Below are 20,482 nucleotides of genomic sequence, written 5' to 3'. Positions count from 1 at the left end.
TGTGCTCTTCCAAATCACTCCTATTCCCACACTGCAGATGCCATCCATTTTTCCATTTTTGACTGCACTTGCAATTCAGCAGCTACACCCTACCCCTTTTACTATAGAAGAATGTTCTGACATAAAAAAGGTAATACTACACAGTCACAACACAGACTGGATGAAAATAAGATACCAAACACAGAGAAAGATGGATAAAATTCTTCTGTAAATGTTCTGTACATTATGTTGGGAACTGACAAAATCATCAACAATGTATGACAGGACAATTCCCAAAAGTCTAGGAAGAGCATACTAAATCCAGCCCTGAATAATTTAAATATATGGAAAAGCATTCTGTCCTTTCACTTACCTGATAAAATCCAGATGCATAATAAAGAACAGAAAAACTAAGTTAGGAGCTCTCAAATATCAACAAGCAACAATTCTCTCTAAGCATCCTCAGAGAAAATTTCTCAACATTGTAGAACCAGAATGGTTGCAAAATCAATATCATTTCCAATCATCAATAGTTAATATATATAAAGCTAACAAAACATACCTGCCCATGATATCTTCCTACTTGGAAGTACCTTACCTTATACAATCAAAATAGTTAAAATATCTGAATGTAGGTTTGTGGCAGGGGTGTGTGATGTCTCCATGGTTGTTTAATTTCTTTATGGATGGGGTTGTTAGGGAGGTGAATGCAAGAGTTTTGGAAAGAGGGGCAAGTATGAAGTCTGTTGGGGATGAGAGAGCTTGGGAAGTGAGTCAGTTGTTGTTCGCTGATGATACAGCGCTGGTGGCTGATTCATGTGAGAAACTGCAGAAGCTGGTGACTGAGTTTGGTAAAGTGTGTGAAAGAAGAAAGTCAAGAGTAAATGTGAATAAGAGCAAGGTTATTAGGTACAGTAGGGTTGAGGGTCAAGTCAATTGGGAGGTGAGTTTGAATGGAGAAAAACTGGAGGAAGTAAAGTGTTTTAGATATCTGGGAGTGGATCTGGCAGCGGATGGAACCATGGAAGCGGAAGTGGATCATAGGATGGGGGAGGGGGCGAAAATTCTGGGAGCCTTGAAGAATGTGTGGAAGTCGAGAACATTATCTCGGAAAGCAAAAATGGGTATGTTTGAAGGAATAGTGGTTTCAACAATGTTGTATGGTTGCGAGGCGTGGGCTATGGATAGAGTGGTGCGCAGGAGGATGGATGTGCTGGAAATGAGATGTTTGAGGACAATGTGTGGTGTGAGGTGGTTTGATCGAGTAAGTAACGTACGGGTAAGAGAGATGTGTGGAAATAAAAAGAGCGTGGTTGAGAGAGCAGAAGAGGGTGTTTTGAAATGGTTTGGGCACATGGAGAGAATGAGTGAGGAAAGATTGACCAAGAGGATATATGTGTCGGAGGTGGAGGGAACGAGGAGAAGAGGGAGACCAAATTGGAGGTGGAAAGATGGAGTGAAAAAGATTTTGTGTGATCGGGGCCTGAACATGCAGGAGGGTGAAAGGAGGGCAAGGAATAGAGTGAATTGGAGCGATGTGGTATACCGGGGTTGACGTGCTGTCAGTGGATTGAATCAAGGCATGTGAAGCGTCTGGGGTAAACCATGGAAAGCTGTGTAGGTATGTATATTTGCGTGTGTGGACGTACGTATATACATGTGTATGGGGGTGGGTTGGGCCATTTCTTTCGTCTGTTTCCTTGCGCTACCTCGCAAACGCAGGAGACAGCGGAAAAAAAAAAAAAAAAAATTAACAGTAACACTACCTATCAAATATCATCTACAACTGAAAAGCTTATACACTAATATCATAACTGGCATAAAATAATCTTTTGAATACTTTAGCAACTTAAAATTTCTCAAGTTCCAAACTTGATTCCTTTCAGTTACCAAATTTTACAATATTTGGTAACTGAAAAGATTCAAGTTTTTTCTTTAAATATATCTGCAACAATCTGAGTGAAAATCATTACTTCACCATATTCATGACACTGACACCCTTTGTTACATTTACTACTCCAAATGTACTCATAAATACAGCAGTTTGCCCAGTGCAACTGCCTGACCTGGTAAAACAGTGGTGAGAATTTTTTTTAACCAGCTTATTTAAATGCTGTTTTTTTCTCTTTCTTTATTCCTGGTTTTCCACATAGCAATAAGCACATAACACAACTATTACCCTTTACAAATGTATAGGGGACTGAATGTTTTGTTACACGTACGGTAATACATTTTTCTCAGCAAAGCAACACTCAGTACCAGTCTACAATGGAAAATCAACTTTAGTATTTACTAGTTATCCCTGGGGATAAGGGACAGAGGGGGAAAAAAAATTGCCTACAAATTCCTTGGGTTGTAGAAGGTGACTAAAAGGGGTGGGAGCCTTTCATCCTCCTGCATGTTCAGGTCCTGATTGCTCAAAACTTTTTCATTCCATCCTTCCATCTCCAATTTGGTCTCTCGCTTCTCTTTGTTCCCTCCACATCTAATGTATATATCATTTACGTTAATCTTTTCTCACTCATTCTCTCCACGTCTAAACTATTTCAACAAATCCTTAAAGGCACGGTTCTCTTTTCTTGATGCTATCTCACTAACATGGGATATGGCGAATATGTATGAAAAAAAATATGCTCCATATTTTCCCAGTAGAAAGTACATACACAGCGACAGCACTTAACAGGTTAAAGGCCTGAACTTAATAAGGTATTCTGCCCATGACTGGGTCAAAGGAGGAAACCTCCATGAAAAGTCATCACTTTCATCATATAAGTTTGGAATCTGCATAAAACACTAACAAACTCCAAAATAAAACAACCCCCAAATGTTAAGAAATTAATCTATCAATGTTGAATGAAATGATATTAATGAATTACATCAAACTTGTACCAAACCCATACATAAGTAGAGGGCAGATCAATGGAGGTTAATCAAATAATGTTGCCTCCAGGCACTAAAAGGAAGCAAGAGTAAATGTCTTTCAAAAAGGAGAAAGTTAACTCACCTAGCCTACGTGGCAACCAGCCTTTGACAGTGCGAGCACGTTCCACATCAACTAGGACTCGACGATTGTCAATCTTCTTGCCATCTGCATGTTTGTATGCCGCTGTCAAGGGAAATCTACTATTAAGACCAAAACACTTCACAAGCAATTTTAGGACCTGCATAAAGGGCAGATATTTTCAAACAAACAAAAGACACCAGTCCTGTAAATTTCGTCGTCGTTCCCCTCGTAGACGTAGCCACCGTTTTCTGGTTGCCAGGTGTGAACCCTGTATTCACACCTGACATACCTTGCTGACAACCACATAATCTAGGTGAAATTCTTAGCCTTGATTTGTAAATATATATATAGTGTATAGGGAGAGGTGGATATGGGATCTGGGTCAAGGAAGAGGTAAAGGTCAGTAATGGTTGGGTAGTGAAGGGGATCTCTCCAAAAATAACAAAGAAGTGAAACAGTACGCAAGTTTTCCACAGGAACCCAATGCTATATTCTAAATTTGAATCTGTAGTCATGATTTTGAACTCTTGAAATTGACTTTGATTTGATCAACATCAACTATAAAGAAACTGTGTTACCTGGGCATACCTTTAGTGATACAGTAAGCTAGGGCGCCCGGTAGCAGAGGTGAAGGATGGGGGTTTCCCGTGATTTCCATCGAAGGGCGTTGGAATACTTACCCAACTTACCCATTATCAATTCATAATAAAAGATTAACAAATTTGACACTAAAACATTCAACTTTACTGTAAAACTTTATATGACAAAACAAACAAAAAAGGCTAATAAGTTAACTTTCCAATTCAAGGAAAAATCATCTATACTGTACTTTCAGATTTACTACCTACCGACCATACCTACCGCTCACTTACCCAAACGCCTGTATGCTGATATGAACACCATCCCACCCCAATCACTTACCTAAATGTATGTGTTGATTATAAACACCATCCCAACCCACTCACTTACCTAAATGTATGTGTTGAAATTATACACCTCCCCAGTTCACTTACCCACACGCTTGGGGATAATGAAAGTTAACATCCCTCCCTTTCCAGTTCACTCACTCATGTCTGTAAAGTGAATTTACAAATCCTCCTTAATTCCCTTGATCATCAGTCATACATTCAATCTATTCTTTGCAAACTTGCTTCTCTGAAATTTGACCCTTATAAGAAATTGGCATAAAACCAGTAACTAATTATTTCAAGACATGTACATTTCCAAAGTTCATGAAAAAAGACACCACCAATATCAATTCCACCCATTTTTCCTACATACTGTTTTAGAACTAGACTTTATGATTTTCAAAATCCACTGCTACGCAATGGAATTAATGATTCACAATCTTCCTGCAAATTATCAACCAAAACAATAGCCACTATCATTAATCTGCCATGCAGTGTACATGTCTTGTGATATGCCAGCCCATTCTATGACTCCTTACGTTGGCATTAAACTTACCAACTCACAGGTGATAACCATCACTTCCCTCCCCTCCTTCCACTCATTCAGGATAATAGTCAAAGCCACTATTCACTCACTAACTGACAAAGTTTGGGAAATAAACTGTAAAACTACCACCTAGTTTATCTAACCAGCAAAGCCCTCTACTCTCTGGGTTCTACTGATATCACGGATACTTTCAAATATCATGAATCCTTAATGTGCAAGAACCAGTCTTGCATGAGGCTTGGAATCTAAGAGAAAGTGCTCCAAACATGTCCCCTTTTCTATCATTAAGATCTATAAACAGAAAATATGTATCTAACTGCCCTTAAGTCTTACTAAACCCCACAGTCCTTCAACTGTAACCCTGGAGGCAATATATATCCCTTCACTAGATACAACCCAGGAGCACATAGCTAGTATCATGCTTGCTTTTAACATCAGGAGAGTACTTCACTCCATCTACTTTATTTGACAAAAGGTAAACCTACTCAGGCTTATCTGACCAAGCAATTAAGATGTGGAAACTGCACTCCATCACAGTTTATAGATAAGAAGGCAGGAAATCACAAGATCTTTTGTATATTCCAGCTTGAGCTGATTTTTTTAGCAAAATAATAAAATAACTTACTTTTACTAGTTATCACATATACAGTATCCTTTGAATTATTTGGAAACTGCACTCTTTCAATACTTCCATTTTAAGCGGGATAGGAAATCACTGGCAAAATTTTTCTGAATCTTCCCAGCTAGAGCTGATAATTTTGAAAGAATGAACATCAGAAAATTCAAATTTCCTTGAAATCATATTGTTAAATCCCCTCTCAAGTAATATGACAGTTTGTAAGTCAGTTGGGTTTTCAACAAGCCAGGAGGCCTATTAAGTCACTATAATGATTTAGAAATCTGCCTGTGCAGAGGCTGGTCGAAGCCTTGGTGATATTAAGGTTCAATCTGCCTGCTCCTGTGTTGGGCTTACCACACATACAAACCTAGAGCCGTGAGCGCTCATAGGTCGCGTGAGCATACAAGCCAGCACGGAAGATCGGCTGTACAGGGTGAACGAAACAAAATGCATTAGTGTGGGGCCTCGAAACGGCATAGACATCATAACAATATAAAAGAAAAAGTTGTAGAGCTGGAAAAGTTGTTTATATAATAGAAATGAGATACTAGAGTCCTCTCTCAGCTCGATGACACGTGACCCTGTGGTTACCTATTGAGAGTGTGGAGCTTCTAACAATATGCAATAGTGATACAAGAAGTCCTCAGTGAGAAAAGATAGTAAGTCTCCTACTGAAATACAGGAAAAAAAATAAAAATAATTTTGTCACCTGTAACCCCCTAGCAAGTTACAAACCCTGTCCTTCACAACCAACATTAATCTTTAAAACGAAAGATGTTAATCTCACAAACAAAATCATGTCAAAATTATCAGTAAATCAATGTTACTTTTAAAAAAGTGAGTTGAAGAACTTAATTAGGTTATCCAGAACTCTCAACATGTTCAAAATAGCCATAAGTCAATAATGAGCTACTATTCCCCTCACTGAGCAATTACATCACTAAACTGCAATCACACACTCAGTGGTAACCTTGAGTCATCAAAATTATTTTTCATAAATCACATGTGACAAGGAAAAATAAACAAAACATTTGAAACTGATGCAGCAATCGATATATGACTTGCTGGCTACTCTCACATGAGTAAAACCTAAACTATGCTGATAATGCTATGATCATTTCCAGTTTTGAAGTAATGCTATATGTTTGCATAGTTTAAGTTACCCAAAAGGAAAAATTCTTAGAACAGAAAATAGATACATCAGGAATCTGAATGAAAAATCTCTGAAACCTTTTGAAACATAAAAAAGACAAGTAATTCCAATAGAGTGTAGCCATTCATGAAGGCTTACTATGAATACATAGTTAACAAATCTTTACAGTTACTTACATATGCGTGGCATTAAGCAAATATTTACCTAGAAACATGTTTGTCAAGCAGTTTATAATACTTGTATATCCATAGTTGTACTTAAGTCATTGATTTCAGTTTGAACAAAACAAGGACTTTAATATATGCCATATCATAATACTAACTTAAATGCAGTAAGAAGAAAAAATGCACAGAACATGTTATACTGCAAACACTATGCATGAACGGCATTCCTACTTAGTTTAAAACTATAACACTTATATTTAGCCACAACCTCAAACCATACAAGATAATCATTTTTCTCAAAATGATTACTGCCACGACAGAAATCTTATATGACATTAATATACTACTTCCTAATCATTGTATTTAACAGGTACACGACAATGAAAAAATTAGGCATTTGTTTGTGGTCTGTACTGTCTACTCTTCATCCATGGCTGAGAATGGTATATGACTTGCTCTGCTCTCTTTCACTATTTTGAGATTAGTTTTTCAAACTATTACATCTCATTACACAACTTACTGCTCTATAAAGCCATCCAGCAGCTCAAAAAATTCTCAAATTGTTGGTCACTGCAAAACCATCATAATTGTCTCTATAATGCCTGTTCTCCTAAGGAACTCCAATCAAGGAGGTAGCCAATGGAAAAAGTCTCAACTTACCCTGTCCTTACATGCCTCCTCATTCCACTCTTTCTTCTAACATTTCTCTCCCTCCAGTGCTTTTCCACTCTATTTCCCCCTATCAAAAGTGGTCTTCTCACACCAACCACTTAATTTGTACTAACATACACTCTCCAAAAAGTATTAGGTTTCACCCATTCCACCATTCCCTGCCATACATCTCTCATACACTCCATTTCTTTTTTCATTCCATCTAGTCATACCACATGCTCCTCTCAAATAGCTCATTTCCACAGCCTGGATTCTCGCCATCTGCGACTTATTCCATGTCCATGTTTTGGCTGCATAGGTCAGTGTTGGTAGGACTATGCTGTCCCTTAATCCTCTCTTTGCTTCCATACTTACACCTCTGCTCATCAGTATTCTATTATGGGACCCAATGACTCTTCTGCCCTGTATTGCACTCTCAATAATCTCTCCTTACATATCACAAAACTTCCCCTTGACAGCTTCTAAATGCTTACAGTTGCTCACCTCTTCCAGCCTTTCTTCACCAATATCCAATGCACAGTTTTGTATACTTTCTTCTTTCACTCTTATGTGATTTTACAAAATCTGTACTTTAATCCATTTCCGTTTGAACACCATTACTTTTACTTTCACGTGCATATACTTTCAACTGTCCATGCTTACACACATCATAAAACACACTTACACTATTGTGCAACTCTTCTTCATTCTCTGAAAGCAACACAATATCATCTGCAAACAGGCTTGCCAATGATCACCATATCTCACCACCACACTTCATCTCTGCACCCCTTTTCCAAAGTTTTGTTTTCGTCTCTCTCATAACCTTTTCTCAAGTTTTGTTTTCATCTCTCTCATAACTCCATCCTTATATAAATCAAAAAGCCATAGTAACATCACAAAGCCCTGCCTCACACCCACAGGTTTACCAAAACTTTTGCCCAACTCTCCCTCCACTCTCATACATGCATTAGGTCCTCTATAGAAGGCTTTCACACCAACCAATAATTGTCCCCCTACCCAACAGATCCTTAACATATCCCATTCCACTTGACTCTGTCATAAACCTTCTCTAAATCCATAAATACTGCACACAGCTTCTTACCTTTCACTAAATTCTTTTCCAAGGTCATCTTTACCTCAAAAATCTGATCCACACATCCCCTACCTTTCTTAAAATCCTCTTGCACCTCACTTATTCTGCACTCAGTCATTTCCATTATTCTATCAATCAACATTCTTGCATACATTTTTCCTGGTATACTCAACATACTATTCCCCTATAATTGTTTCATACATGCTTACCATATTTTCCTTTACATATTTACACATCCCAAAAACACCACACCTACCACCCCATCATCCAGTGGATTCAAAAGCCCTTCAAAGTGTTCAACCATCTCCTCTTCTTAATGTTCTCTGAGACTAATGATCTTCCAATTTTTTCTTTTATCACTGAAGTTTGCTGATTCTCTTCTGTCCCAACTCTTGTGTGCATTGCTGTTGACCTACAACCAAGTCCCATCGTAAATCTTCCAATACCTTGCACTCCTTCCCAACAACAAGTGACATTCAAACACCTCTCTTTTCTCTTTAACAACTTTAACTTCCTCACAAAACTACTCAATACCCTTTCCTACATGCCTACATCCCACTTTCCAGATGTTAAACACTTCTCTTGCATATGCAAGTGCTGCTTCCCTAAATACCTTTCATTCCTCGTCCACTCCCTTAGTTCCATTTACTCTCAAGTTCTGCCATTCTTCACCCACTCACACTTGGTATCTCCTCTCAAAAGCCTAATCTCCAAACTCACTCATTTTCACTATCCTCTTCCTCCTCATATCATTTCCTCTTCCCCTAAAGACTTTTACAAACTTTCACACTCCCCTTCCCAAGAAAAGATCACACATCCCACCAGCTGTATTCTAATAATGCACACTTACCATTACCTCGACTAATCCAAACATACTTTTATATCAAGTCCTTTTCTGAGCACAAAACACTAACTGTTCACCATTTTCATTCATGCTGGGGACATTATGCTGCCTAATCATACCCTAAACTGCCACATCACCCACTTTCACTTTCAAATCACCAATCACTAATGCCCAATTCCTCACGTCAAAACAGTTTATGCAGTCGCTTAGCTCCTCCCCAAAACACTAGCTTTTCTTTCTCACACCTCTTCATACTAAGTACTTATATAAGCAAAGTAACAATCATCTACCTCTTATAACCAAATCTTATTCTTACCCATATCAATCTGGGACTCATTTCCATAATCATACTCTCATATTCCCACAACTCCTTCAGTTGAAGTGCCACCCTCTCCTTTAATTTCTTCATCACACAAATCCCTGACTGAGCCCCTAGGATATTTCCAAAACATTCTTCTCCCTTCACTTTGAGCTTTGTTTTATCCAAAACTAATACACCTGGCTCCTCTATCCACACATACTTCATTTCTCTCCTCTCTTCTCTTCCTGGTAACATCAATGCACATTCAATAACCCCAGCCTGAGTATTTACGGTGGACAAGAACTTTTCAGTTGGCTTCTTCTGTTCCAACTTTTAGAAATAAAAATACAAGAGAATGATTTTCTGCAACGTGTCTGTTCCTTTTAGTTACCCTCTACAATAAGCAGGAAATACAAGGGTGTTATTCTTTTTCTATTGCTTTTATCATTTCTATTATCACTGATATCATTATCATCATTATCATCATCATCATTATTACTATCACTATCATCAATATTATTACTACTATTACTATACAAAAACCCTGGGGATAGGGGAGAAAGAATACTTTCCACATATTCCCTCCATGTTGTAAAAGGCGACTAAAAGGGGAGGGAGCCGGGGGGCTGGAAATCCTCCCCTCCCATTTTCAATTTTCTAAAAGAAGAAACAGAACAGAGAAGGGGGCCAAGTGAGGATATTCCCTCTAAGGCTCAGTCCTCTATTCTTAACGCTACCTTGCTAATGTGGGAAATGGCAAATATGTATGAAAAAAATTAATATACAATCCTAGAATGTTTTTCATGGGGTTCTGGGGTTGTTGACGTCTCAATGAGAAACTTTTCACTCCAAAGGAATCCATCATTTCCCTAATACTGAAGTTAGCACAACCTTGAAACTGTAGAAGCTCCTTCAGTGAAAGTGGCCATGGGGTTATCTAAGGAAGTAATAATAATAATAATGAAAACAATAACAAATAATAACAATTCCTTTCATACATATTCACCTTTTCCCTCGATAGCAAGATAGCATTAAGAACAGCGGACTGAGTCTTTGAGGACATATCACTTGGCCCCTTTCTCTGTTCCTTCTTTTGGAAAATCAAAAATGGAAGGGAATGATTTCCAAACCCCACTCCCTCCCCTTTAATCACTTTCTATGACATGCAGGAAATACATGGGAGGTATTCTTTCTCCCTTATCCCCAGGGATAAATTATAATAATAGTAATAATAATAATAATTACTAACATCACCATTAACAATAATAATAATAATAACATTCTGTACTTAAAGCTACCAATGGTCCTTTGTTTGTACTGTCTGTACAACTGGAAGTCTTACAAATTTTTCTCATACTCAACACAGAATCTTTCCTAATTTCCAGATTTTCGTATGAGATCCTAAGCTTACAGTTAATCACTCCACTTCATGTTATAAGTTCAACTTTGCTCCCTCTTATCTTCATATCTTTGCATACTATTCAAATTTGTCTCTTCCAATCCTCTTCATAAGATTTGTTTTCAGTCCTGTTAACATTAATCTCATCAAACCCCACAACCCTTGAGATAAACAAAATGCCCATACAAACCTGCATTCAAACTATATTCTATGTACCACACACAATTTGTGTTGCATGGCTTGATGTACAAGAAAGACTTTTGTACAGTAAGTGCAAACATACATATATGGCTAAAAAAACTGAAGTCAAAGTCTTAAGTACAACCAACTGTAAACAGTCTTCATAAAACATGAATTCCATAGTCATTATTATATGCTGAACAAAATGTTTCATATCATTTACTTGTACATGGTTGATGTGAGAACTATTACACAAATATCAGAGAGGCATTTAGCAAGAACCCTATCATAAGTATTAACAAATATGGAATTTTACCCCTTCCAGGTGGGGGAGAGGTTTCTATAAGCGTACAGAATGTCAAAGTTATAATTTTCCACATTCATTAAAACTTTACTCTTAAAATAAATAAATATTTTAAATTCAGCAATGAACTTTGCTCGACACAATCACACTAAATGCCAAGAAGAGAACATACAGTATTACACTTAGCATAAGAAGAATGTTCCTTGCCACCTCCATAAACAAATCCTTATGAAGACTTACAGGTGAATTCATTCACATGAAATGACAGGAGAATTCTATAAATGCTCGTTCATCAATGCCACTACTCTGACGAGATTGTATCAGGTCTCAATGACACACAGTTCTAAAATGTTTCATATTAAAATCAGACAACTACTTAAGAATTACAAAAAAAGTCCAATTATCTAACCTCAAGGTATCTGAATATTCCAATAATCCATAACGATACATCAAAATCTGAAAATTTTTGGTTAAGCATTGTCTGATTATGTGAATTTTGGAACCATAAATAAAACTAAAACTTAAGAGTCTTTCAAGTTCTGGCAATAAGAGGTGCTGTTTTTCAAGCAAATACGGTCACCTTACTCTGCAGTTAAAGTTCCTTGCTGTGTTTCACAGAAGCCACTTCCACTGGTATTGGAATTTATCAGAAAAAATATGCCATCCTTTCACATTGTCAGCTAAAAGCAGAACAAGTGCAATGACAGGCTTGCTGCGAAGCAGTGATATGCAGTTACATATTCAACAGTTTATAATTGCAAAATGCACTGATATAGGTGATCCTGGGTCTTGACTGAACCAAGATTATGTCAAAATCAGGTAAACTTTAATGGAAGGTCCACTTCTTGTAAGAACTAAATGTTTTCAATACAGCAGTCCTAATGTCCAATGTAAACCGCATGCAAGATATATGAGATTTTCTAATATTAAAAGAAAAATCCATAGCTTTGTCTTTACTATCCATGTATCTATATCTTTAATGCCTCTTCCCAACTGGAATTCCCTCAAGAGTGTGGCCAAGGAAATATAGTCTCCATAATTGTGTGCTCCACTGCTGCTTCTTAGCCTTTAGTACCTCACCTTTAACAAGCCACTGACAGACAGCAACTTGGATGCCTCCACACCACTCTAATGGCCTTTGGCAGAGCCAATGGGGCTTTAAATTAAACATTCAATTTTCCCCTTTGGTTCTGGATGCCTTCACGCCTCTTCCATGGCCTTTATCACCGCCAAAGGGGCTTTAAATTAAACCTTCAATTTTCATGCAGTGTTTGCTGAAGCTTCTGCCTAACATTCCCACAAGCTACTATTTCTTACTATTAACTAGAAAAATTGGCGACACTAAATAAGTGCTACACACTCTCTAACTTAAACTGCTCCATTGCCAGGTGTCTGGGGAGTACTCCATGAGTACTGTCGGGCATACACAGAAGTGTAGCATTTCTGGTAGTGTTTTTGTTCCAAATATATTTGATTACTAAGGGTTTTCATCACAATCATCTATATCATAGCTTCACAAATTACTATACGGTATAATGAAGGCCCAGTCTCAGACAGGCCTCCTTGACATCTCCACATAAAATGGTTAAATTAGGATGTAGCATCTTTTAATAATGCATGGGATGATGGCATTGCAAGAATTAATGGTGGATGTGTTGGAAATGAAATGTTTGAGGCCAATATGTGGTGTGAGGTGGTTTGATCGAATAAGTAATAAAAGGGTAAAAGAGAAGTGTGGTAATAAAAAGTGTGTGGTTGAGAGAGCAGAAGAGGGTGTGATGAAATGGTTTGGTCACATGGAGAGAATGAGTGAGGAAAGATTGACAAAGAGGATATATGTGTCAAAGGTAGAGGGAACGAGAAGTGGGAGACCAAATTGGAGGTGGAAGGATGGAGTGAAAAGGATTTTGAGTGACTGGGGCTTGAACATACAGGAGGGTAAAAGATGTGCAAGGAATAGAATGAATTGGAACGGTGTGGTATACTGGGGTCGACATGCTGTCATTGGACTGAATCAGGGTATGTGAAGCATCTGGGGTAAACCATGGAAAGTTTTGTGGGGCCTAGATGTGGAAAGGGAGCTGTGGTTTTGGTGCATTACACAGGACAGCTAGAGAATGAGTGTGAACAAATGTGACCTGTTTTGTCTTTTCCTAGTGCTACCTTGTGCGCACGCAGGCAGCAGCTATTTCATGTGTGGCGGGGTGGCGATGGGAATGGATGAAGGCAGCAAGTATGAATATGTACATGTGTATACATGTATATGTCTGTATGAGCGCGTGTGTGGGCGTTTATGTATATATATGTGTATGAGGGTGGGTTGGGCCATTCTTTCATCTGTTTCCTTACACTACCTCGCTAACACGGGAGACGGTGATTAAGTAAAATAATGAAATAAATATTTCATCTCAAGGCAGGGGTGGCTGGTTCAAGGATTTCAACCATATGCTCTCTGGCCACAGAGAACAGAACCAAAAAATATATATACATTGGAGCATATATAGCTCACCAACAATGAATGATTAAGTGGATTTTTACAGAATCTTATTTTCCAGTTACTTCTTTAAGAAACTATTACTAACAACATATAGTTATCAGACTTTTAAAGCAATACAACTTGCTGCAAGTCCTAACACTGTCAGATAATTGGACTTTCATTCTATTACTTGTTAGCAGTATTTCATTAATAACCATCTGGAAGAGGTCATTACTCCAAGGTCTTTGCACATGAAAAATATCATTCAAAAGCATATCCTATTGCCATACCAAAGATTCTTTGCTACATGCCTCCCATATCACAGAGCAACTGTGAACTACTACTACAGCAGGACTCCTCAAATTCACTCCTGATTGAAAGTTATTTAACACTCTAAATTCTGTGTGATATTTCCTATTTGACATCAGTTTCATTCATATGCTCCCAGCGAAAAATTCAGTACTTACATATACATATTCATCCCTGTCATACACTTACTCATGCAAATTATCATTTCACCTTACAAATCATACCTTACAGCTGCTTCTTTCACAAAGTAAATTCTCATTCATTACTTTCTTGAATACCTACACTATTAACCACTCCATTTACAAGAACATTATGAAAATTTCATCATTCATCCATTTTCACAAACAAAGGAACTCCATATGCATCTTATTAAACTCGCATAAAAAGCCTTCATACTACCTACAATCGAAGCTCATCTAAATCAATATAAATGAACAGTCCTTTCCCCTGCATAATGGAACAGGAACATTCCCTGTAAAGCAGACATGTAAGCACAATTCTGGGATGTGAAACCCATTATCCTAAAACCTCCCATTGTATAATCAGAGATGCATTTCTACAAAAACTTACTGGTTCTAAGGCATTAAAATAAACTTCAAAAAACAGAAAATGTTTCAAACACATATATGATATGAAATTCAAAAATGTTTTCATAATAAGTCATTATATATAACATTACAACATGCAGTTTGTATCACCACTGTATAGCAACATATATAGGACTGCATGCCTTGTGAGATGTTGCCATTCATTATTTGCTCACCATTTTTTAGATCTACATAATCATACGGAATTTATCATTTCAAAGACAAAATATATGCAGAAAATCTTACACTGGGAAACATTATCTGTATTAAATATAATGATGTTTACCAGTTTCATTTATGTCTCTTTTTTAGTAATTCAAAGTGCTTCTACCATTGATATCTTCAATTTCCAAACTATTAGACAACAATTATGACAGGTACAGCATATAATACATTCCATATTCTAAATCATGGTTTCTGTTCAATACAGTATTTTGTTTTAGCAAAATAAGCTCTTTCATGAGTTATATAACTGTGCACAAGTACTAGAATTTCAATTTAGACAAAGAATTTCAAGTTAGTGATTTAAAATTCTGTTATAAATGAGTGTCAAGCACATTAAAGTGGGACTGCACTCGGAGGATATTTGCTTTACTGTACAGGTGTTGAGTGCATGTGGTTACTTGACAGCCAGTGACTGTTCTGAGTGCTCTTGTTTATGTTGTTTGCATCTTAAATTTGGCTTTGACAGGGTTGTGGGCAAGGCAGGAGTCAAAGTTGGGGACAAGTAGGTGCAATGTTTGTGGAGGATCCTTAGGGATTCTATTTCTCACCCAAATCTTGTGCCAGTTAGCACTCTAAGGGCATTTTATTTATGAGCTATTTCTGTATTGTTTTTAATGGTGTGTGTGTGTGTGTGTGTGTGTGTGTGTGCGTGTGAATGTCATGCGTGTATCATACATGACGTCAAAAATTGAAAGTGTTTTGTTCAGAGTGACTCCATTTACGATGACTAGAGGACAATTTGGATTTGTGTCCATCAGGGGGTCAAAAGAGTGACTGAAAACTTCTGTGGAGATGCATACATTTAGTTCTGAATGACCCAGCATTCCAAAGGCCAAATGCAGTTCTGCATGCATGTTGTTGCAACCCTGGTGTGGTGTGATATGGTATTGATATCTGCATGCATGTTGTTGCTACCTTGGTGTATAGGTGTGATGTGGCATTGATATCTGCACACAAGAAGACCTTCATTTATGGTTTCTAAACCTTTTTATATACACAACTGCTTATTCTACCTTAGCAAGGTAGCATTAAGAGCAGTAAACAGTGGCCTCAATCACACACATCCACTCTCTAATATGAATAAGCAGCACCTATCATCCACAACAAAGTTCCACAGATGAAGGTTCACTTGACCACCAAACATGTTATGGTTCACCCCACTAAAATTATGTAGCCACTTTTAAACATATCAATCCAGTTCATTCTATCCCAAGTATGCCTCTCACCATCTTGAATGCTGAAGCCCTAATACCTTAAAGTCTCATGCACTTCATCCCTCCATCTTCCCCTTCCTCCTTTCTGATAAGCTGATCCTAGTCAGTCTCTGTTCACTTATCCTCTCCATATTTTCTAAATCATTTCAGCACACCCAGGTCAGCTAACTAAATCAAACTGCATTTACTATTAAACATCATTAATACAATATCATTCCTTACAAAATCAATGTGTCTCACACTACACATAATTATTTCACTTCAAACACATTCTTACTCTCCTCTGCATTCAAAGACCAAGATTCACATCCATAAAACACAGTTCGAATGACAATAACTTCAAACACCCATCTTTGAGCTCACAAGAGAATGACTGCTCCTTCCACAATCTCCTTGATGCACCCAGAAACATAGCCCTCTCTACCACACTATGACTTGCTTCATACCCATGATTCCTTAAGCTGCACAGCCTATCTATCTATCTATATCACTGATGCCTGTTTCAACTGGAACTCCCTCAAGGAGATGGCCACAGCAATAGTCTCTACAACTAGTGAACTCCAGTGCCGCATATTAGCCTTTAATGCCTCAAACTTAGTAGGCCACTGGCAAAAGGCAACTCTAGTGCAGTGTTTGCAGAGGCTTCAACCTATTGTTTCTAAAAACTAATTCTATCTAATGCTCCAACCTACTAATTCTACCTAACATTTCTACCTAATGCAATCACCAAAGTGTTCCTACCTATTACTCCTATCTACTGACACAAACACAATGGGCTGTAGGAAAATCACATTGGTAGGTATTCTCAAATTGCAAAAACTGCACATATTCACACAGCAATGGTAACAATGAGACTGATTCACTGATGGGAACGTGGTGCGTTCCACTTAGGAATCACACTCACTCCATCTGCCAAACCTCAGGGAAGTTTTTGCGCACTTTCTACAGTACACACATTCTAAAATATTTTACCCGCTTTTAAATATTTCACATACAGGAAATACTAATATATGTAAGCAAATAAGAACTGCTAAATGACTCAGTCTTCTCTCGCTACTTGGTGATGTCATAAACAGTCACCATACTGACAGTGAATTCCTTCATAAGTGCTGCCTTGGACTAGCCCTAGGTCAGCCTCTTGCACAACTCCATCTTCATTTCGAGAATTAAGACATTCCTATTTCGCTTCACATGAGAAGCAGACATCTTCAAAGAGCTGTCAGGCTATTGCTGATGATGCTTGAATGGGGCAATAGTTCACAATAGTAATCAAAGGTCCTCAAAATACACAAATGTGTAAGATCAGCACACAACACCACACTAGATAGCACATGGGAGATGGTAAAATATTATCAGTGCCACAAAATGCTATGTGGTGAGTACAATAACTGCTGTGGCGCAGCGTGCATGCAATATGAAATATGTTTACGTACCTTTTTAAATTTTTCAAATTTAATTCAGATATTGGAAAGTTACCAACCGAAAATGAAAAACATACATATTTTGTTGTCTTAAATTACACATAACAGAAGTTTTACTGTAGATAGAAAAAGAAAATGTTAACTAAAATTTTTCAAGATTGAAAGTAATTTTCTGTGTGCTGGAGACTTACCATCTAGAGGAGGTACTGTCAAAGGAGAACTACCTATATGCTACTTTTGGGGGGTATTTTCTTCAATAACCTAAGAAGATACATATGGGATTTTTTTTTCTTACTCTCAAACACCAGCTTCTGCAGTTCCTCTCTGGTCTGCCATCAGAGTTTTGTTGTCTGTAAACAGCAACTGATTCACCTCCTAAACACTTCCATCTCCAGCAAATCACTGAGTTGGATCTCACTCTTAGACCCTTGCATTTATGTCCCTAATCACGTTGTCCATAAATAAGTAAAAGCTCCTTGCTGTATCCAGTAACTTTCCATTTAACCCATATACTCGGAGTATCTTCAAACCCACTTTCCACTTCACCCATATATTCCAAGTACCTTCAAACCCAATCATACAATTTCTCCAAATCCAAGAAAGCCATTTACAATTTACCTTCTCTGAGTATCACAAAAAATCTTTTCAAAGCAAACAACTGATCCATTCATCCTCTACTTTTTCTGAGGCCATTCTGCTCCTACCCAACATCAGATATTTCCAGCACGCTAACAATGACAATCACCATTCTCCCATACACATTACCAAGTTGACTCATCACTCTTATTACCCTGCTATTCAAGCAGAAACTTTTGTCCCCTATGTTTTTCTATAATGGCATTATACATACGTTTAACTAGTCCATCCTCCGCAGCTCATCTCAGGTCATATTATGTTGAATAGCCTCACTACTAATCAACAACAATGTCAACCACTTCCCTGATACACTCAACTGCAATCCCATCCACTCATGCCACTCTGCCACACTTCATCTTATGTCTGGCTTTCCCGACCTCCTCTCTCTTAAACCAAACCAGCCGCTAGGATTTTCAGTGTGTCATTTCATTGCACACACTCCATACCTGTAACACTATCATCTAACATCTTCAACAGTCCTTTGTTCAAAATTCTCTCTCTCTGACTTCTCTTTGCCTGTTACTTCTTCCCATTTCACTCTTCATTGTCACTCTAATTTTTTCTTGCTCTCTTCACACTATCAACTTTCTTCCAATTTACCAAACTAGTGTTTATACTTATAAAGTAATGCAACAAATATGCATTCAAAAGGAAAAAAAACATAAACTACATGAAAAGAAAAAATTAAATCAGTAATACAAAAATAGTTAATATGACAAATGAGATGTGAAGATACAAATCGAAAAATCTATCAATGAGTGTGACAATGGCACACATGATGTCAGCGTACAACACCATAACCAAACAGGGGTTACAAATATTGTAAGTCTATTAATACATTTTGACTAATGCATCTATACGTCTAATATTTCTTTCATTCTTTTCACTTTTTCTTTTACAGTATATTCCCATGTCATACACAAGCACAGCATGAGTAGTGAACAAGATTTAGAAACATTTTGCTTTTCTTTCCTTCTTTCTTCCATTGACATTTGCCATTTCCTGCATTAGTGAGGTAGTGCCAGGAAAAGATGGAGAATGGCTTCATTCACTCATATCCACCCTCTAGCTGCTGTCATGTACAATGCACCAAAAACACAACCCCCTATCAATGATCAAGCCCCATATACCTTTCTGTGATTTCCCCCAACCACTTCTTATGCCCTGGTTCAACCCACTGACAGCATGCTGTCTCCTGTAAACCATATCACTCCATTTGCCTTTAACCCTTGCAACCACCTGCACATTCAAGCCTTGGGCCCCCTTAGCATCTTTCACTCTATCCTTCCACCTCCTCCTTGACTTCCCACTTTTCCTTCTTCGTTCCATTTCTAACTCATACACCCTGTTACTCACACTTTCCTATATCATCCTCTCCATTTGCCCAAACCACTTAACACACCCAATTCAGCTCTCTCATATAAACTCCTCTTAAATAAATAAAACAATAAAACCTCCCTCTTACCCTATCATTTCTTGTTCAATCACCCCAACATATCATCCACAAACACTTTATTTCCAAAACACGCACCCTATTCCTCTACATTTGTATCTAACACCCAAACTTCGTATCTGTATAGCACTGACAGGACTACTGTAACATCAAACACACCCATCTTTGCCCTTAAAGATGTGACCAATCTTTTCAACCTTTATATACATCCCTCCTTACCCACCCTGTGATTCACTTCAACTCCAACAGTTCCATCCACTGCTAAGTTCACTTCTAGGTATCTAAAACACTCCACTTTCTTCAATCAAACTTACACTTCAAATAAGCTGTCTCTTTTCACATCAAAATGTAATACACTTACTTTTACTCACATTACTTCTCAACTTTTTCATTTCATACATTCCCTCAAGCTCAGACCCAACATTCTGCAGTTTTTCACTCGAATCTGCCACAACTACTGACTCTCCATCCTTCTCCCCCAGTAGACTGCATTACTGCCCCTCTCTCTAAAACCTCTCCAGTCAACCCACCCTATCTACAAACTCATCGTAAAACTGAGTGATAAAGAAAGCCAGGTGGCACATTTGAATAGAAATATTACACAGTACACACTTCAAGTGGGTGTGAAGAAGATTGCTTGATGTGTTTTTTCATTCTATATCCTTAGCTACAATATATTACCCAAGTCCTTCATCACCCTATGATTACATAAAGAGAACATGAGCTACATTTTTCACATAATTTTATCCATGTGAACAAAGGCAACACCATGAGTGGCATGGTTAATTCTTGAGCTGGTGTCCTTGACCTTTACAAAATGCCATTTGAACAACTATCAATATCACTCAGCAACTGTGCGCTTAATCATTGCTTAAGCCATCCAATAACCTACGTGATTTCTACAGGACTATCACGTACGCAACACCTGCAGGGGGGTAGGGGTGCTCAGTGCAGCAGAATTTTTTCCCTTGCCTTCATGGCTATGGAAGAGACCTCTACACACACCTATTGA

At 37.9% G+C, this 20,482-nt stretch overlaps 1 protein-coding gene across 1 annotated transcript in view; it reads right to left on the bottom strand.

Moving 5' to 3' along the window:
• The window catches only part of snRNP-U1-70K (small ribonucleoprotein particle U1 subunit 70K), a 49,186-nt gene that overhangs the window by 14,393 nt on the left and 14,311 nt on the right, over window positions 1-20,482 (bottom strand). Inside the window, exon 5 of the mRNA XM_071665485.1 lies at window positions 2,984-3,085. Coding sequence (XP_071521586.1) covers window positions 2,984-3,085 — 102 coding nt within the window. The remainder of the gene's footprint in view (window positions 1-2,983; window positions 3,086-20,482) is intronic.

Source organism: Panulirus ornatus, chromosome 10 (genome assembly GCF_036320965.1).
Source record: "Panulirus ornatus isolate Po-2019 chromosome 10, ASM3632096v1, whole genome shotgun sequence".
In the NCBI taxonomy this organism is placed as follows: Eukaryota; Metazoa; Arthropoda; class Malacostraca; order Decapoda; family Palinuridae; genus Panulirus; species Panulirus ornatus.
This window is presented reverse-complemented; position numbering and strand designations above follow the sequence as displayed.